The 17,170-nt window shown below is 36.8% G+C and overlaps 2 protein-coding genes across 3 annotated transcripts in view; both read right to left on the bottom strand.

The window, feature by feature from the left end:
* Positions 1 to 7,651, bottom strand: part of nsmce2 (NSE2 (MMS21) homolog, SMC5-SMC6 complex SUMO ligase) — a 32,016-nt gene extending 24,365 nt beyond the window's left edge. The window contains exons 1-4 of one of the 2 annotated variants that reach the window (XM_039737920.1): positions 7,478 to 7,572; positions 6,899 to 7,031; positions 2,056 to 2,162; positions 12 to 153 (exon numbers count right to left, since the gene is read on the bottom strand). In XM_039737920.1, coding sequence (XP_039593854.1) covers positions 12 to 153; positions 2,056 to 2,162; positions 6,899 to 7,019 — 370 coding nt within the window. In that variant the 5' untranslated portion in view covers positions 7,020 to 7,031; positions 7,478 to 7,572. Of the gene's footprint in view, positions 1 to 11; positions 154 to 2,055; positions 2,163 to 6,898; positions 7,032 to 7,477 lie in introns of both variants that reach the window. The other variant, XM_039737919.1, reaches the window with a different exon arrangement.
* Positions 7,652 to 10,670: 3,019 nt separating this feature from the next.
* washc5 (WASH complex subunit 5) overlaps positions 10,671 to 17,170 on the bottom strand; it is a 44,595-nt gene continuing 38,095 nt past the window's right edge. Inside the window, exons 25-28 of the mRNA XM_039738134.1 lie at positions 16,766 to 16,862; positions 14,605 to 14,758; positions 13,408 to 13,495; positions 10,671 to 11,094 (exon numbers count right to left, since the gene is read on the bottom strand). Coding sequence (XP_039594068.1) covers positions 11,038 to 11,094; positions 13,408 to 13,495; positions 14,605 to 14,758; positions 16,766 to 16,862 — 396 coding nt within the window. The 3' untranslated portion in view covers positions 10,671 to 11,037. The remainder of the gene's footprint in view (positions 11,095 to 13,407; positions 13,496 to 14,604; positions 14,759 to 16,765; positions 16,863 to 17,170) is intronic.

The raw sequence follows: 17,170 nt of genomic DNA, 5'->3' as shown, positions 1-17,170 counted from the left end.
AAGCTACTTACCTTGTCTTCTTGCTTCTTTCAGGTTTTCCTTAAATTTGATAAATTTTTCATCTTTTAGCAATAAATCTTTAGAGGCTTTCTGCAGTGCAACATACTTTTCTTGAACTAGTTCAGACATGCTTTCTGGTGGTTCATTTTTTATCTTGAAATCAAATAACAGTTATAATTAATTGAAAGGAATTAGGTGGTGCAAGGTTCATATACTTAACAATTGATGGATGACACTAGTTAGGTGCTGAAAGTATTTAAATGTCTCCTTATTAACATTTCTAAATATAGATACAGTAGGAATCATATACAGTATAATAACAGCCTCTAAATGGATTACTAAATATTATGTTGACAACAGGAACATGAAGTTTATTATGATTTTTGCACCTTATTGTGAAATATCTTACACAAAGAATGGTAAAAAAAAAATGATGGGTGTCTATTATTCTGTACAGCTCTTTAAACTCAAGCATCATAAGATTTAAAGACTTTCTTGAAAAATATGTACCAATTATTTTAGGTGGAAAACAGACTTGAAGCCTTCTATCTGTTCATATATTCATTTCTTGAAAGTAAAATTTTTTATTTCACCTTTTCCAAAAGTCTGTAGAACAGGGCTATCATATAGTGGCTGCTGCAGAACAAAGATTTTAGTAGTGGAGCAGTTACATGACCGACTGTGCTACTTTTTTCCTCTCTGTCCTGTACGTGACGGCCCAAAATCATCTTATTTTAAATCATCATCATTTCTAGCTAGAATGAACATATGCATTGCAGAACTCTGAGTGAAAAGTCATTAGAATGAGGGCCATGTTCATTACAGATTCATCCTAATCGTACTGCAATTAGCAATGCACAGCATTAAAAATACAAACAGCAGCAGCACTGGGCTAACATGTTTTAAAAGAAAAATGAAACAATTCTGTTGTTGCATTAGAAAAAATGGATTATCTCTACACAGAGTTGGAGGAGACTAGGCATCAGAGTGCAGGATATGTCAGACAAATGATCTTAACTAGCAACTGGAATCAATTTAATTTATTCATTCTATTTCTGTATAGAATTGTTCACCAAGTGCAGGTACAGGGCACTGTGGTAAATTCTCAAGTAAAATGCAACTACAGAGTTTACTAAATACATAATGACTACATAAAGAAACAGAGTAGTTTGAAACTGTTCAACATAAAAGGAGCCTGACACTGTCCATTAATTATTTATTGAACTATGATAGAAGATTCAGTGACAGCCAGGTAGCAGCACTGTGCTGTTTAGTTAGAAATGGGGGGCGGGGGTCAATAAGAAAAATAAGATTATAAATAAATCGACAAATCAGAAATCTACTTGTAATTTTTATTTTACATCATTTATCTTATCAGTCTTTTACTAACTAACCTTTCAATAATCAATTTTATATTTTCTGAATATTCACATTGATCGAAGATGTATGGCAAATGATACAGAATTTAAAAAAGCCCATTTTCCTATGTTCCAGCAACATAACTCACTACTAAAATCACCAAAACACAGAGTTAAAATACAATGAAGCAGTGACATACCCCCTCGTAATAATACACTTTTATTTAATTATTTATTTAAAATGGTAAACCCACAACTCCACAACCCATTTCAGTGTCCCCAGGTTTTAAGGAATGGTCCCCCTGACTCTGAGTGCAAAAAACAGAGTACAAGTGTCTGCTCTTGGTACATAACAATCTAGACTCCCTTTTGTAAGAGACTCAACCTCTCAAGTCACTTTTTGGCAGACATGTGAGCCAAATCTTTAAAACCTAATTGTAGAAAATGCTAAAATAATAAAACAAGAGAAGGCCTACCAAAACATTCAACAACTATCTCACTCAGCAACTACTAGAAGGAGAGTAAGACAACTGATTTACTCTATACAAGAAAAAAAAAATCCATTTTACAAGACATAGACAAAAATACAGATTTCAATGTACAATATATACAGGAAACAGTAATTGTTCTCAGTAAGATTACAGATGAATGGCGGCCATATAAACTTTATTGGACCTTTCTCCCCCTTTTTTTTTACCTGGGCTGTAGCTTGTTGCACTGCTTTTGTAAAGTTAGTAAGATCTTGACTTGAGGCAACAGATTTTAAAACCATCTGCTCCAATTTGTTCACATCTTCTATACTTCCTGAATGACATAAAAACATTAAAAAAAAAATCATTACCGAGTCTGGTGAAGGTGGAAATAACTTTACCAACTCACAAATGTTCATAAATATTTACATAAATTTATATCAGCACCAAAATCTGCATCATGATCAAGATGTAGAATTCCATTTGAAAAGAAATCCAGGAGCTTTTGACACTAACTTACTGAGAATGCACTGTTTAATTTAAAAATGAAAGTTAAACCCTTTCCACGATGCATTTTGCAACTAGATTTTTTAAATAAAAATGACATAAATTCTTAATTTCCAAGGAGATGTTCTTTTATAGTGTGTAGAATGAATTTTACAAAAGGAATTGCTCAACACCCTGGGACAGAAGTGCCAGGGAAAAATCTGGGCAAAAGAGCAAGTTGGGTATGCCCAAGAAAGATCCACATTGGTAATAATGTGAATCAGCCACCATAGGAGGGTCTTTTCTCTTCCACTAAAGGAAGCTTTTCTCAAGTTCTCCACAAATAACTATGGTGGGGCACTAGAGTGCAAGAATCTAAACAGCAACACTGAAAGAACCCCGTGTCCACTTGATGTATCAGAGGCTAGGTTTTTACAGATGACCAGAACTCTACCAGGGTCACTCCTGACCAAAAAAGTAAATCTGGGGACTGTCCCACAGGTAGTTTACAGGAAGGAGTATAGAGCCACCCTATGATCAGAGGGTCTTGGTGGTTATACCCTGGCAACAGCTCACTAGCAAGGAGGTAACAAAGACCACAAGACTTGTTACAGGAAGATAAAAGGGATTATGACGACGAGATGGGAGACTTATGGGTGCTTGTGCATTATACAGATTAATTCATAAACTGTAATTTGTGTTCTGCCAAATAAAACATTCATAATCCTCATTCTGTGTGTTTTATAAACCCTTTGTTTTAATAAAGAGCTTAATGTTTGATATTTTGTTCCATGTGAGGCACACAGGAGTATCTACTGCCAAAAATATATACAATCTATGCGTTTTAAATAAACATAATTATACTAATACAGGCTTCACTTGTTTTAAATATTAATTGTTTTTGTGGGTTGGCTTATCCACATTAGAAATTCAACCAGCCGGTTAGCAGATGAACATCCCAGTTCTATTCCTAGCACTTTTCTCCATGCTACAACTTCTCTATTTCATTTCCCATGGAGTGCTGCCCTCCAGGCTGCGTGCATCAATTTTTCTGTGTGCAGAGATTAATACTCAATACTAGCTGTCCCCCGCAGCTGCGCCAACATAGTACTGAAACAGGACAAACTTTAAAAAAATCAACAGATGTTGGCACTGTATCTGATCGTGTTCAGCTCTGATGGGAGAGTGTCCCCCACGTGGGGAGAACAACACATGGCCATGATATCTCTCTCTCTGGCACTCAGCAGCTACTCTCTAAAACACACGTAGTTGTGATCTCTCTCTCAAAAATGTCAAACATTACTCCTTAACAATCTGCAGATAATGTCTGCTGAAAAAAAACAGGTATCGTTAGCTAAGAGAAGGCAAGGTACTCTCCAACATGTGGCGAAAGGTACAGCGACTCAAATGGATATAGATATATGGATATAGATATATATCTATCTATCGATATATCGATATATCTATCTATCTATCTATCTATCGATATATCTATCTATCTATCGATATATCGATATATCTATCTATATCTATATATCTATCTATATATATCTATATATCTCTATATATATCTATATATATCTATATATATATAAATAAATATAAATATATATATATAAATAAATAAATAAATAAATAAATAAATAAATAAATAAATATAGGGCACGGTGGCGCAGTGGTAGCGCTGCTGCCTCGCAGTTAGGAGACCGGTTCGCTTCCGGTCCTCCCTGCGGAGTGTGCATGTTCTCCCGTGTCTGCGTGGGTTTCCTCCGGCGCTCGGTTTCCTCCCACAATCCAAAGACATGCAGGTTAGGTGGATTGGCGATTCTAAATTGGCCCTAGTGTGTGCTTGGTGTGTGGGTGTGTTTGTGTGTGTCCTGCGGTGGGTTGGCACCCTGCCCAGGATTGGTTCCTGCCTTGTGCCCTGTGTTGGCTGGGATTGGCTCCAGCAGACCCCCGTGACCCTGTATTTGGATTCAGCGGGTTATAAAATGGATGGATGGATAAATATATATATAAATAAATATATATATATAAATATATAAATAAATATATATAATCTAGATAGATAGGACTAGACTAGGGGCTTCACCCCCTGCTTGCTTTGCACACCAACCCCCCTGTGCTACGTGCCAGCCACTTCACGTCTCTGCCACTTGTGTATGTGGATTTGGAAGAAACTCTACTTTTCTCTGATGCCAACACGAATTAGACGATCTACAAGTCTCCAACTTAAAAGTTTAAATTTGAACAATACATTAGATCTCTTTTCGCTGTTCCGTTATTTCACTGAGTAATAATTTACGTTTGTTTGCACTAATGCGATTTTTACTATCATTTTTTTGAGACTTTCGAATTTTTGTACTTTTATTATCTCTAACCTGCTCTGCATGTTTATCATGCCAATGTTTTTGAATTCTTTACGACGTTCTATTTTGTCATCTACTCTTTGTCTTTTACTTCTGGCCCCGGGCCTGGTTAAATCTCTTGGCACAAAGTCTCGTCTCGATGGACATGAAAATATCTCTGAAAAAAACACATCTCGTCCCAGGATTTTATATTATATATATATATATATATATATATATATATATACACACACACACATATACTGTATATATACACACTTCATGTTATTTCTTCACTTTAACAAAACATAATGAAGGACACACTAAGATGTGAACCAAGCTTTTGGAACAGCAATCTTTACAGCAGTGCTAATCTTTGCAGTGCACCATATCTGTGGAATATGAAATCAACACACCCACAAAAAAGAAGATACAATCTTTAATGTATCATACAGATGCTTATTCCTGCCTTAAAACAAAAATGAATTGCATTATTTTGCTAAAGAATTGCATTATTACACAAAAGCATTGCATTACTCTGCAATAAATATTGCATTATTTTGCAAACTTATTGCATTATTACAGAAAAGATGTTGCGTGGTATGATCAGTATCAACATGCATGCACACAATCTGGCCGTCCCACGACTGCTAGTGAGGGATAGATTAAGAACTTGCATAGTGCAATCTAGTGATAAAAAGTGAACAAAAATCATAGGTATGCATTAATCCTGTACGTGTTAAAGGGTAAATTTAATCTGCATTGTTTAGGATCACCAGGAAGCCAGCGATCATCACAGCAGCACCAATTATATGGCAAGAACCAACCTGCTGCTGCCAGCATAGTGGGAGAGGTGAAGAAAACACGTACCTTGCAATCAAGGGACTATAACTGAACAAAAAAGTTGCAGGCATTCAAAATACTTTTGCAAAATAATGCAATAATTGTTGCAAAATAAATCAATACTTTTGTGAAATAACCCAATATTTTAGTTTGAGTGCAGTACCAATGATGCACTGTGATTAAAAATATTGTAACACTCTATTGCAGCGTTTCTCAATCTTTAAGTATTTGCAACCCGAGTTTTCATAACAGTTTTAATTGCGCTCCCCTAACTTTTTTTGAAAGTAGCCCAGTAATACTAATTTGTTCTTTTTTTAATTAATGATATATCAAAGATGCATATTTTATTATATACAGTATACTTAACATCTATCGACATTTATCAAATTCTATATTTATTTGTCTAGTATCAGAATGTAGTTTAAGTTAACTTGTTTTGGTTTCAATAGATGTATTTGTCATATTTTTGATTCTGGTTTTCTTTTTTTCACATCTTCGCCCCCCTCCTTTTTGTTACTTTGTGCTCCCCTGGGGGGTCCACCCCACAGATTGAGAACCACTGCTCTATTGTATCAACTTTAATCCCCATATGATAAACATTAATTATATCACCAACAAAGATGAATGATTCAGCACAGCATTTGCACGTACCCAAATCAATGACACTATCTCAATTTTGTTTCACAGATTTAAATCTTCAGCACTTTGATTCTTTCTCCATACTTTCAACTTGTGGCATGATTGCCTGACATGTTTGTACCGCCTTTCATCCTGAGCTCTACCTGCTCATCTCTTGTTTTTAAAGCAAATTACAATCGGTTTTATCGTTGTTGATAGTGAGGACTTTGCATGTTGTGTTCTGTAAACAGGAAACTGTAAAAATCTGTTCACCTCTGCAACAAGTTTAGTGAGGTTTTCAGTGGCTGGTAGCCAAGATGGGCTTCTGCCTAGCTGTACCGTATTCATTTATCCTGTTAACTGCTGTTGCTTTCTTTGAATGACCTATTAACTGCCAAATAATCAAGTTTACATTAGGCTTCTCACTTTTTATAAAACTGTCAACTACTGATTTTCCTATCCCCAGTTTCAATGTTATGGTTCTGAATGAACTTAAGCATATCGTTGCAGAAACCAGCAAATATAAAGGAGCACTAAAATTCAATGCTTATCTTGAATACCTCACTCGATCTGTCAGAGTTTTGCCCTTTCCTGCAATTTCTTGAAGCCGATAATACAGTTCAGGGGTCAGGATTAATCTCCGCAGCATTAGACAGGTTGCTGGTGCCAATTCTTGACAGCGTTTCAGTCCACTGCAAATCTCATTGGACATTAAACTAATAAAATCCTCCCCTTCATATCAACATTGTTCGCGAAGTCTGTAATGTCTACTCACCTCCAGCTTCCGTTAACTCGAGGGCCAGATTGGTTGCAAGGTCAATCCCTGTGTTTAGGTAGGCCTGACATGTTTCCAAAGATGATAATGAAGAACAAACTGTACGACTAAAGCCAAGCATTGTAGAAAAATACTGCAAAAGAATTTTAATTTAATGATTAAATGCAAATGATTATTCTTACTAAACAGGGAAGCACCCTCAACCATCCAGAAATACCAATCATTTCATTTCGACACACTTGCAAATTTATGCAAACAAAAGGTACCTATGTTCTTAAAAAGAACTTTGTTTTATTGTGAAAATAATATAGGACCATGAAACAAATGAAAACGAATCAGCCAAACTCAGTTTTACCTACTTTACATTCAGCTCTTAAATGCCGAAAGTACTAGTTTAACTTGCACTACAATACTCCTATCTCTATAAAATTGGCAGCCGAGTATTTGCAATGTTTTGGATTTATAACGCTGAGAAGATGCACTCTATTAGCAAAGACTTGGGATACAAGTATAAACATTTACGGACATTCACTGTTGAAATTTTGAGTCACCTTCCGAAAAACGTTTCCTAATACTCACTCTTAAAAGTTAATTCATTTGCGCTTATTGTTTTTGGTTTTTCTCCAGGTACTCTTCGTTCACATCGTTCAACTTCCGCGGCTGGTGACTGTTGCGCGAGCGTGGTTCTTCTTGTATTCTGGTAACTGTAGTTTTTAGCGTACATCGTGCAATAAACACAGTATTCGATTAAAAAAAAAGTGAACTCTATTTCCCAGAATCCTCGTTGCCGACCACTTCCCAGATAATACCGCCCTCCGGTGACTTCATCAATGTGACGCTAGTGCCGTTGTGCGGGACTACATGTAAATATTCGTTTTGAATAATGCTGCTAAAATACAATACAATTTGTATACACACTCAGTTTGAAAATGTTTTGCAAAAATGTATTTCACAAATAATAAAATTATATTCAATTAAGTTTATTTTTGCATAGCGATCTTCACAGTGGATTGAGAAAATTTTAAATGCCTTCACTTTCTGCTCAGTTTTGTGATGCAGGTTGAAATTTAAATGGAAGAATTTGCCATTTTTGACTACCAATCTACTCGATAACCCCTAATGACAAAGAGAAAACAAGAATTCAAAATGGTCTGCACGTTTATTGAAGAAAAAAAAAACCCTGAAATGTCTTATTAATAGAACTATTCAGACGCTTAATTCAGTACTTTGTAGAAACCCCTTTCACAGCAATCCCAGCTTCGAGTTGTCTTGGGTAAGACTCTATAAGCTTTGCACACCTGAATTTATTTGTGCAATAAATACAAAATTCGATTAAAAAACCCCATTTCATTTCCCAGAATCCGTCTCAACAACCCCCTTCCCAGATAACACTGCTCTCCGGTGACTTCAGCAATAGGCACAGACGTTATTTATTATTATCCCAATATTTTATTATTTATCCCATTTCTATAGCACCTCTAAAAAGTATTCAACCACTTGGAACTTATCACTTTTTATTGCATTTTTATATTGTATTGCATGTTGTGCCCTTTTGTTTTCGCTTTGTAAGTCAGACAGCCATAAAGACCCACCACATGTTGGCCCTTCCACGTTCAGGTCAATTGAAACCCCAGACAGGTGATCTCCACTGAACTAATTCTGGTACAGTACTTCTATAACCACTTGGCTACACCAGTGAGGATATAATCATATTACAGGAGATGAATAACTATGTGGTTACTTATTGGGTGCAGTTTAGAACTGTTTAGACTTTATGAATTGTGAAATTCACAAAACTTAAACCTTCTAACATTTTTATGAGTAGGTGATCCTTTTTAGCATTTTTGTTCAATAAATTACATTTCTGTACTTTTCTCCACAGTAACTGCCTGAGAAGGAAAAAGCAACCCCATTAGCTGCCTGCATGTGTCACTGTGCACTTTTTCCCTATGTGCTTTAGTCAGGCCACCCAAGAAAAGACAAGCGCGTGTCTGCTGGTACTGGAATTGGACTCGTACTCTCAGCATTGCTAAACTGGTCCTAGTGCATGCTTGTATTTGAGTGCGTTGTCCTGCCTTGTGCCTGAAACTTGCTGAGACAGGCTCCAGCTTCCCTGCAACCCTGCTCAGCATAAGTGGGCTTCAAAACTGATGGATGAACAAAGCAGGTTTATCATATACAGGTGCTGGTCATAAAATGAGAATATCATGACAAAGTTGATTTATTTCAGTAATTCAATTCAAAAAGTGAAACTTGTATATTAGATTCATTCATTACACACAGACTGATGTATTTCAAATGTTTATTTCTTTTAATTTTGAGGATTATAACTGACAACTAATGAAAGTCCCAAATTCAGTATCTCGTAAAATTAGAATATCAATTAAGACCAATGCAAAAAAAGGATTTTTAGAAATGTTGGCCAACTGAAAGGTATGAACATGAAAAGTATGAGCAGGTACAGCATTCAATATTTAGTTGGGGCTCCTTTGGCCTGGATTACTGCAGCAATGCGGCGTGGCATGGAGTCGATCAGTCTGTGGCACTGCTCAGGTGTTATGAGAGCCCATGTTGCTCTGATAGTGGCCTTCAGCTCTTCTGAATTGTTGGGTCTGGCGTATTGCATCTTCCTCTTCACAATACCTCATAGATTTTCTATGGGGTTAAGGTCAGGCGAGTTTGCTGGCCAATCAAGAACAGGGATACCATGGTCCTTAAACCAGGTACTGGTAGTTTTGGCACTGTGTGCAGGTGCCAGGTCCTGTTGGAAAATGAAATCTGCATCTCCATAAAGTTCGTCAGCAGCAGGAAGCATGAAGTGCTCTAAAACTTCCTGGTAGACGGTTGCGTTGACCTTGGACCTCAGAAAACACAATGGACCAACACCAGCAGATGACATGGCACCCCAAACCATCACTGACTGTGGAAACTTTACACTGGACCTCAAGCAACGTGGATTCTGTGCCTCTCCTCTCTTCCTCCAGACTCTGGGACCTTGATTTCCAAAGGAAATGCAAAATTTACTTTCATCAGAGAACATAACTTTGGACCACTCAGCAGCAGTCCAGTCGAGACGCTTCTGACGCTGTCTCTTGTTCAAGAGTGGCTTGACACAAGGAATCGACAGCTGAACCCCATGTCTTGCATACGTCTGTGCCTGGTGGTTCTTGAAGCACTGACTCCAGCTGCAGTCCACTCTTTGTGAATCTCCTCCACAGTTTTGTTTCACAATCCTCTCCAGGGTACCAGCGGTTATCCCTATTGCTTATACACTTTGTTCTACCACATCTTGTCCTTCCCTTCACCTCTCTATTAATGTGCTTGGACACAGAGCTCTGTGAACAGCCAGCCTCTTTAGCAATGACCTTTTGTAACACACCCTACTTGTGCAAGGTGTCAATGGTCGTCTTTTGGACAACTGTCAAGTCAGCAGTCTTCTTCATGATTGTGTAGCCTACAGAACTCGACTGAGAGACCATTTAAAGGCTTTTGCAGGTGTTTTTTGTTAATTAGCTGATTAGAGTGAGAGAGGCACCAGGTGTCTTCAATATTGAACCTGTTCACAATATTCGAATTTTCAGAGATACTGAATTTGGGACTTTCATTAGTTGTCAGTTATAATCCTCAAAATTAAAAGAAATAAACATTTGAAATACATCAGTCTGTGTGTAATGAATGAATCTAATATACAAGTTTCACTTTTTGAATTGAATTACTGAAATAAATCAACTTTGCCATGATATTCTCATTTTATGACCAGCACCTGTACAAGGATCTGCTAAAGACTGGAATGGTGGATGGCCTTGATTACGACATTGAAAACATACTGTATGGTAAGAGAGTTATAAAGTAATAGTTTGGTGGATAAAGTTATTAAACAATAGAGGACATTTTAGTAAAAAAAAAATTATTTATATTGGTAACTAACTTTGCTTACATTATGTTAAGGAAAATTTACATGTTACAATAATACAAAGTTAGAATGTCAATTCAAATGAATACATTAGAAATGTGAACTCAGATTCCTACATTACACAAGTGCTTGAAAACAGAGAGAAATCAGTCCAACTCCATTACAAATAATGATGTCATACTGATCTCTTACAGCAATAATGCATTGCTTCTTTTTTGAATTGGACTCAGAGTATTGTTCGGAATTCATCAATGATGAAAGTTGGCACATGAGCTTCAACAACCTGGAAAAAAAAAGAACAAATTCTGTAACATGCTGCTAGTTATGCTTGCTTGAGTTTTGCATACAAACTTTAAATTTAAACATTTGATCAAGAAAAAAATGCTTCGCTGTACTGCTTTGCACATACAGTGTGGTATCTTGAAAAATGTTACCTGCTCTTTGGCCAATTCTCTAATTCAGGGATGTCAAACTCAAGGCCTATGGGACAAACCCAGCCATTGAACCTTTTTACAGCATCCTGCTTCATCAATATTTAAAATATGTTACATATGGCCTGCAACAACAGCTTTCTTAAAGCTTCCTTTAACAGAAGGTTCACATATAGGTTTTAACTGTATATAATGATAGAAAGACAGATAGATAGAAATGTATTTGTCCCAAGGGAGGAAATTAGACTTTTTACAAAAGTTCTTTAAATAAAGAAATACACACACACACACACATATACATATATATGGGGGGGACGCGTGACGTCAGGAGTGGGGAGCTGGGCAGACCCCTCCTCACTCACACCCACCAGTCTCCATTCGAGTCATTCTATCTATTGCCACATTTTGGAGCGTTTGTTTATTGATTTTTAAAGTTTGTCCTGTTTCACTACTATGTGGGCAGAGCTGCAGGGAAACAGCTAGTATATATACATTGTGAAAAGGCGCTATAAAGGCGCTCAACCCGGCACAAAGACAGGGAGGCATGAGTACAAATAATATTATTGTCTTCGCCTATGGGCACGTCTTCCCCTTTTCACAATGTCCCACAGGCACAGCACAGTCCCATAAGCACAAAAGCACCCAAAAAGCAAATGGGTCTTCACCACCACTTCTCCCGGCAAGCATCGTTATCGTTCTTCTTCTTCTCTCCCCCCCACCCCGGCTCCCTGAGTAGTGCCTGCAGGCTCCTTTTATAGCCCACCCGGTAGTGCTCCAGGTGGTAACTGGCCTAATTAGGCTACACTTCCGGGTGTGGCTGCATTCCAGCCCACACAGGCTTGTTAAGCCGTGTAGCTCCTCCGGGTGGTGGCCACTGAGCCCTTAAGTCCCACGCCTGTAGCCCTGATGTAACCCAGCAGGGCTTCCACCACGCATTCTGGGGGACATAGTTTGCATTCCATGGCTGCTCCCCCAGTCCCAGTGTCAAAGGGGTGTCCCGGCCGGGCATGGGTCCTGGCCATCCGCCACAACATATATATTATATACACACACAATGTTCTGAACTCACAACAGAATGACTAAAAGGAAGAAAATTAAAAATAAAAAAAAAAAAGGCGCTTCTGAATGTGCAGTTGCAGTTGGTATAAAGGTGCATTTTCTGACAGACCTTTGCTGAATGATCCATTGGCTAAAAGTCCTCAGTGTTGGAATGTCATGGAGAGGATGTGCAACATATTTTATAATGGCACTCAGTTTTGTTATCATTCTCTCCTTCTCGGTTTCCTCCTGGGGGTCCAGAGTGTGTCCTACAACTGAGCCTTCCTTTTTAATTTCTATCTATCTATCTAATTAGCTTGTTGATTTGGTGGGCCTCACTTAAGTGATGTTACCGGCCCAGCACACCACAGTGCTGAAAAAATGCACTGGCCATTACAGAATTGTAGATGTTGTGAAGGACATCACTAAACAAATTAAAATAAATGCAGTCTCCTAAGAAATAAAGAGTGCCCTTTAATTATTTACACCTGACACTCACAGTTACAAGCCAGCAAGGCACACTGCTTTATTGAGTGACCATTATGTTCTTATCAGGGCCTTTCTTGCCAGATTAGTCAGCTTTGCTGGACGGCCAACTCTAGGACGAGTCCTGGTGGTTCCAAACGTCTTTCATTCCATAATGAAACTTGAGACTACTGTGCTTCTGGGAATACTCAAAGCTTTAGAAATGGGTTTATCCCAATGTCCTGCTCGAAATCAAAACAATTTGATTGTGGAGGTCCGTAGACAGTTCTTTAGACTTCATGGTTTGTATTTTTATATGAGGGATTTATATGATTGGATTTCAGTTTCTGATTTTGAACAAATATGAAAACCTTTCTGGAAAAAAAATGTCTTCACTTTGTTATTATGGGTTATTGATTGTACAATCATGGGCAAAAATAGAGAATCTATTGATTTCAAATTAAACCTACAACACAATAAAAAGCACATATAATGAAAGGATCTGAAAACTTTCTGAATCCACTATATAAAAAGTGTTACAGTATTTATAGTCCTCAACAAAACTGAGTTTGACACCCCTGCTACTGTAAGTTCTCAGTGGGATAACCAAAAGCAAAATGTGTGCAGTGATTATTAACATCTGCCATCTATAGACATCTTACCTTTCTTGGAAGTTTTGTATAGTGCACATAATCTTCCATGAACATTAAGGCTCCAATGACATCTGATGGCATTTCTGGAATCTTCTGACTAAAGAATTACATATGTGTAACAAATACAGTGTTAGTTATCACATCACTTAAATTCCCATCATGGGACATCTCTTTTTAAGAAGAATTCATCACTTTCACGTGAATGTTAATGTGAACATTTTTAATCAACATTTAGCTCCTAAATTTTATATTCAGGGAATATAAATTGTCAACATTGTTTTAAAGACAGTCAAGAATCATTAAATTACAATAAATACACTTTCACTATGGTCACAATATTGTGTAATTCTTTATAGTAACATAACAGAAAATTCTACAAACCAGCATAATCTAATTCATAGTCACAGTGAGCCATGGCCTATCCCAGCAACACTAAGTACAAGACATAAACCATCCAGGGACTAGACAATGCGACGGTTCATCACAGGGCTCATTTACACACAATCATATTTAACTATATTGGGACCGGTTCAGAATAGTCAATTAACCTAACACACGTATCTTGAGAATTAAGGGGGACACCAGAGTATTGAGGAAAAAAAGGCGGCATGGAGACATGGGGAGAACATGGAGTCTCTGTTCAGACAGTAACTGGTCTGGGATTTAAAACCAGGATGTTGGATCTTTGATGCAACACAGCTAGGCAATGCACCACTACACCACCCTTGTAAACAAAAATACTAAGTAAAAATCCACCGTAACAAAAGGATAAATGCCTGCGTATCTGTCTGGATGCAAAGTCTCTGTCACTCTACCAGATGGCGCATCAGATTTGTAAGAATAAAATACATTGCATTTGTCATTCCAGCAGATGACACGTCACAAACATTCACACTTCTTTTATAAATCCCACACCAAATCGCATATAAAAGAGACCTGTGCCTAATATAATACATCACAAACACTTGAAGTAATTCAATTTATTACTACAAATGTTTGTAATGCACCACCTGTTGGAATGAAAAATGCAGTGCATTTTATTACTACACACTTTACAAAATACATTCCAATAGACAATGCACTGCAAACATTAACTTACTTACATTATGTTGATTACTTACATTTCAACCCTTTCTAGATGGCTGGCACAGCAAGTGTAAAATGTAAACACATTCAAAATATCAATAACCTTAAAGAAAGAATTACCTTGTGGTTTGCTCCATGAGAGAACGAATAAACTGACCAATTAAGGCCAAAAACTGCTCAGCATATCTAGAATGAAACTGCTTCAGTAATGTGAGGAGACCAAGTATAAGAGGAGGCCAGTCTACTGGGTCTGTAGGTTTTCTACAAGTCATTCCTAAAAGGGGAAAAATGGTTTTGATTACTCATTATAATAAACTACAGTGCTATGAAAAAGTATTTCCCCCCCTTCCTAATTTCTTATTTTTGTGCATGTTTGTCACACTTAAAATGATTCATATCATCAAACAAATTGAAATATTATACAAAGATAACCCAAGTAAACACAAAATGCAGTTTTTAAGCGATGATTTTATTTATTAAGAAAAAAAAAACCATCCAAACCTACATGGCCCCATGTGAAAAAGTAATTGCCCCCTAAACTAATAACTGGTTGTGCCACCCTTAGCAGGAACAACTGCAATCAAGCGTTTGCGATAACTGGCAGTGAGTCTTTCACATCACTTTACCCTGAGGTATTGGTGTGAAAGTAACATTTTTTATATCGAATTTGTGTGGCATCTTAAAATAGGAATATTTAGATCTGATGCAGTGTTTGAATAGAATATGTAAACAAGAGCGTAGAGCTCGTAACAGAAATGCTATTAGATTTATTGTGCATTTGACAGGAGTTTGACATGACTACGAACGGGCTGAGTGCTTTTAGTGTGTACAGTAAGCAACAGTTTGAGAGCTGATGGGAGTTAAGCAAATGCAAAACCAAATGCTTGTATAGTGCCATGACTATAGATCATACTAGCTTTGTGCTTAGATATAATAACTATTGTGTGCTTGTAAGACAATCAAAGTGATTGGGAACTTTTAGTTTAGCATGACTATAACCTTTGTTGTATTTAGTTATTTGGAGCCTCGGGACTAGATGCAGTGTAACTAATGGATTTTTTTAAGACCCATTCCTCTGCCCTCCAGGGGAGAACTGCAGCACTCGTCTATAACAACACTGATACAGGACTACTTTCGTGCAACAATTGCAGAACACTTTCTGTTAAGTTTATTTAAAAGCTATGTAAGGCAATTTAAAGACAGTCTTCAAAACTGAAACTAATTTTCTTTCTTTTTTTTTTTTTTAAAGAATGTCAACATTGACAAGAGTGCTGTGGCTCCCCTACTTATCAATCAATCTGTCTAACAGTCTCTTTCTCCTTTTAACAAATCCAACTCTACTGTAATGTTTATCTACTTTTACTGTCAATTACCTCCAATAGCTATTTTCACCTATTTCCATTGTTTAGTTCCCTGTGGTTTAATATTTTTTAATGTTTCTATATTGCTCTTTCAGGCCTAGCTGCTTTAAACTACAATCATGTGCACTTTTTGTAAAAGCCCTTAGGGTGGGCTGTTCTGTGATAAAATAAACATTAACTGGCTGGACAGCAATTGATCTGCCTATATTGTTTCCAACGGATGTAGGGATAAGCTTAATGTATAAAAATTGAACAAGTAAAATGTATTTTTCAAAAACAGGAAAAAATGTAGTCAGTGGTATTTTTGTCACATTTGAGTCCTGCTGGAACTAAAAATAGGAGAAAGTATAGTTTGCAATTAAGAAAAAAGGATCAACAGCCAAACAAAAAATGTCCTTTGTGAAGTATGCTGCAAATCTACAGCTGCAGAACTTTGTACTGATGAATAATTTTTAAGAAAAGGCCATAATTGTTACTGTTCACCACATTCAGTTTTAGTCCTACCTGAAATTTAGTTGATAAAAACAAAAAATAATTAAATATGGATTTTCTGGTAACAATTTAAAAAGTTAAAAATACAGCCAATGCATATTACCTTAAAGCTTTTTCAAAGAAGAATTCTACACTTTACTATATAGTTACTAGCATGCAGTAAACGGTGGGAAATGGAGACAATGCTACCCTGAGAGGTCCTAACTGAAAATAAACAATAAAACATCCATCTATCCATATTTTGAACTTGCTCATTCTAGTTCACTGACACAGAGAAGCACAGTCTACCCGAGCATCACTGGCATAGGGTTAGGGACAATTTTGGAATGGGAAACATTCCATAAAATCTCTTTCATAATGTTAATTTTGCATTGATGTGTTTAAATACATCACACATTGCTAATACAATAAGAAAATAAATACATTACCTTGGTTCTTGCTATATTGCATTTTTGGGAGCTGACTTATCAGAAAGAGAAAGTTCACCAAAGGGAAAAACTGAAGTCGCTTTGTTGTGACATAAATCTGAAAAAAAAAAAACCAACAGCAGGAATAATAATTATACAGAGTTATTTTATTCTTTAGTGTTTAAAATTCTTGAAAATTCCTGTGACCTGCGGTTTTCTTTTTTATTTTAACTTTTAATTTGTGAATTACCAAAGTAACGACAGGAATGGAAAGTTCTCATTTAAATTGCCATCATACAGTACAGTATACGAAAAAACAGACCAAATCTACTTTTTCTTGATAAATTTATAAATGTCTCATGTCATCTTTTACTACACCTTTATCTTGTTGGATACCCAACAAATTTAACCTGTCTCTGCCTTTCA

This window comes from Polypterus senegalus, chromosome 16 (assembly GCF_016835505.1).
Source record: "Polypterus senegalus isolate Bchr_013 chromosome 16, ASM1683550v1, whole genome shotgun sequence".
Lineage (NCBI taxonomy): Eukaryota > Metazoa > Chordata > Cladistia > Polypteriformes > Polypteridae > Polypterus > Polypterus senegalus.
Note: the sequence above shows the minus strand (reverse complement) of the source record. Positions and strands in the feature narration are given on the sequence as shown.